At 40.2% G+C, this 3,681-nt stretch overlaps 1 protein-coding gene across 1 annotated transcript; it reads left to right on the forward strand.

Moving 5' to 3' along the window:
• Positions 1-296: 296 nt before the first annotated feature.
• Positions 297-3,371, forward strand: KCNE4 (potassium voltage-gated channel subfamily E regulatory subunit 4). The gene is made up of 2 exons (XM_074834535.1): positions 297-355; positions 783-3,371. Exon 2 carries the CDS (start codon positions 809-811, stop codon positions 1,298-1,300), a length of 492 nt encoding a protein of 163 aa, XP_074690636.1. The 5' UTR covers positions 297-355; positions 783-808; the 3' UTR covers positions 1,301-3,371.
• The last annotated feature ends 310 nt before the right edge of the window (positions 3,372-3,681 follow it).

The raw sequence follows: 3,681 nt of genomic DNA on the forward strand, positions 1-3,681 counted from the left end.
GCAGCTCTCAGGGTAACAGGTCGGATTTAGCAATTGGGACGACAGTGAAAGGAATAGATTCACGAGCTGAAATAGCCAGTGCTGAACTGGTTAGGAAAGAGTAAAATCTGAATTCCCAACTCTTTTTCTTTTCACAGCTGTTAAGAGTTCAGTGGGTTGAACTGCAATCCTTCAAGTTCATCTGTTGACTCCAACACAAAACTATTATAAACTGTGCCTCTAAAACACGTGATGAAACATTTCTTGAGAGCTATTTATTCCAACTGCAGCAGAGGAAAGTTTTCAGAACACCCGGCATTTGGTAGAGGAAAGGTCTCTTGAGCTTTGCAAAAGGAGGAATTATTTGCATACCAACGTAAGTTGCTTTTTGATTTTTTTTCCTGCATCATTGAATAAAATAACACTTCTAACGTTTTTCCCCCCTGTGGAAACATGGACAAGTCACACAAAACTATGTTTAAGTGCCTAGCAGAGTATTTCTGTATAGTTTTCTTTCTTTAATCGTGTGAATTGGGAGTTTTATAATTCAGCATAGAACTTGACATGATTTAATATTATGTATTTTCTTTCCTCTAATGTTTTCTGTATCTGAATAACAGTTCATTCACTTACAGTATTTATGCAGAGGTATGATAGACTGCAAGCTTCAGTCAGGTGTGTGTTTCGCAAGCTTACAAATTACAAGTAGCAAGGAATAGTTTGGGGATATGTTTTTTCAGATGTTTCTTTTACATCTTTGATCTGAAGCTTGATCTTATGTATACAAACACATTCTCCTCCAGGCTTTAGCTGTGGTAAAACACTTTCCATGCTGAAGATGGACCATGCAAATATGACTCAAGCCATGTTTGATGCTGAATCGCACAACACGGAGAAGAGCAGCAGCAATGAATATTTTTACATTCTGATCGTCATGTCTTTCTATGGGATCTTCCTGATAGGGATAATGCTTGGCTACATGAAATCCAAAAGAAAAGAGAAGAATTCCAATTTGCTTCTGCTCTACAAAGATGAGGAGAGAGAATGGGGAGAAGCTGTGAAGCCTCTACCAACCATATCGGGGCTGAAATCTGTCCAGATCCCCATGATGCTGAACATGCTGCAGGAGAGCATGGTGCCGTCCCTGTCCTGCGCCATCTGCTCGATGGAAGGCAGCAGTGTGAGCTCCGAATCCTCCTCCCCAGATGTGCACTTCACCATCCAGGAGGAAGTGCTGGATGCTGAACTGGGGGAAGTGTCAGAAACGCTCCTCAACGAGAGCAGCGAGGGATCTGCTGAAAACATCCACAAGAACTCCTAGCACTTGCAGGGCTCCTTTGATCAGCTGCCAAAGAGTGAGTGGAGCTCCCACTAAGAACTTGTGGTTCTAATTTCCTGCCTTCCAATGTACTCTGAACTGGTATCTGTGCCCCTGGGCCCGAGGTGTTCCTGAGAGCTGGCAGGACAGGGAAGCAGTGGTACCCAACTCCAAAGTGTAACTTGCACATAATTGGGATGCTTAATTTTAATTTTTCCATCATTATTTCTTGCCATGAGAGCTAAGAACAAGGAGAATATATATGTTTTTTCTAACAAGGTAACTATTACTGGCATGTCTCTGTGTATTTCAGAATTCTGCAAATATCTGGGAAACATTTAGGGAAGTTACCTTAACACAAGTGCCTGGTTGTTAAAGATGATGGGTAATGCTCATTCACACAAACCTGTGATAGACTAGAAGTACTTTTACTGTGTTTTTCTTATAAAAAACCACAGCCAACAGCAGATTTGCTCAATGAGGCCTCATAAGATGAAAATTTATTGATGCTTTGTTGAAGGGAGATTGCAGCATAGCTGGAGACTGGCTTTAGGCACAGAAAGAATCAAAGAAAACATTTAAAAAACACCCCAAAACACTGAATTTCTAGGAGGTTTGTAGAGCCCAGTTTCAGATCCATGCCACTATATCTATCTTTGCTTAAGGTGTACCTGCACTGGCTGGGTCGGGTTCACGAACTTCTGCTGCAATCCAGCCTTTGACTGAGTTACTAGTAGGAAAAGTGGTTTTGTTTTTTGCTTTTGTATTTTTTAAAGATATATACATTTGATCACTAGAGGCAAAGATCTGTAGGTTAAAGAAGACATTAAAAGATCTTTGTTACAAGGTGTAAGATGTAGAAAGGCTTGAACAAATGCTGCTCTGTTACGCCCCCTTGAAAAGTAGGTGGAATTCAGAATAGAATTTAACCTAGCAAGGGTGAAATCCTGGCCCTGCTGAAGTCGTCAGCTGAGTCCTCCTGACTTCAGAGGACATGCACAAGATTTTGTGCTTCTCTGTTGGAGTTAAATTCTCCATTTGAGGTCAGTACAACTGTACCCATTTACATCATTAAAGAATATAAACTTTCTGCTCTATTTAAGCCAGTGTAGATAAAAATTGCATTACATAATTTTTTTTAATCAGCTCGCATGTGACACATGCATTTCTATAAAGTTATTAGTAACTAGTTTTTAAAACCACCACAAACTCCCTATCCCCTAATTTAATGGTACTGTGATTTTTTCAAATGCTCATGAAATTAGTTACTAAATTATTGCACTGTTAAAAGAAGTAAGAGTGAATAAAAATAAAATAATGAATATTTCAATCATACCTTATATTTTATAATAACTTATTACAATGTTTGGATTAGTTCTGAAGCATGAGAGCTGAAGAGCCTGAATCTAAAGCATTGCACAGCAAAATGTTTGCAAAATGTCTCCACATATTTCCTGCGCTAAAATAGCTCTGTGATTTATCCACTGGCATTAGAGCTTGAGAGACAGCTTGAAAAACATGAACGCTGAACACCAGAAATGAACTGAGGCAAGAGTCTGCTGAACTTCTGCTGTTTAGAAGGGAGAACTCTGCTTTTGGCTTGCAGGGTTAATATGGTTTAGCCTGCAGAGGTATCACTGTCTCTCTCTAAACACAGCAGAACAAAGGCTCCATTGTGCTCAGAAAGGGCCTGATTCGGTTCAGACTGAAACAGTGGGAGTTTTTCCATCCACTTCAGTGAACTTTGGATCAGACCATATAAAGCTTTTTGGTAGATTTACTCCAAAAGGGGCTGTTTTAAGTTTGAAAGAAGCCAAATTAAATTTGGCATTTTGCCTGGAATCACTTGAATCCTGTAACTTTCCAAATGAGACTGACATGCACGAGTTGTCACATTTTCCATTGCTTTCTCCTTTGTCCTTTTACTTTTGGTATAAATGTATTTGTATCTGTAAAAAACTGATGTATATAATTCCTAACATTGAGTTGTATATAATTGTCTCATGTATTTAAAGTTTATTGTTTCTACTGGCACTAATTTTTATTTAAATAAAGAAACACGTTTCCTGGAAAAGTTTTCATGTTTGTTCACTACGTCAAATAGATTTCCAGTAACGAGACTGGGCAAAATTTCTAGCGGATCCTTTTCTTAGCCTCTTTTTGAAATGATTCCTTGTGTTTGACAGTGCTGCAGCGTTGCGGGCTGACCGAAGGGCTCATCCAGGTGCTCCAGATCTGCCTTGGGTCCGTGCTGGTTCTTTGGGGCACTGGGCAACTTCCTGGGGCTCAGGTCCTGCCCATGTGCAGGCACGGCTGCAGGGGTACCCAGAGTCCTCCTGCAAAGAGCTGGGGGTGCTGGTAAGCCATTGAGGAGACTGGCAAAA

Source organism: Strix aluco, chromosome 9 (genome assembly GCF_031877795.1).
Source record: "Strix aluco isolate bStrAlu1 chromosome 9, bStrAlu1.hap1, whole genome shotgun sequence".
NCBI classification, from domain to species: Eukaryota; Metazoa; Chordata; class Aves; order Strigiformes; family Strigidae; genus Strix; species Strix aluco.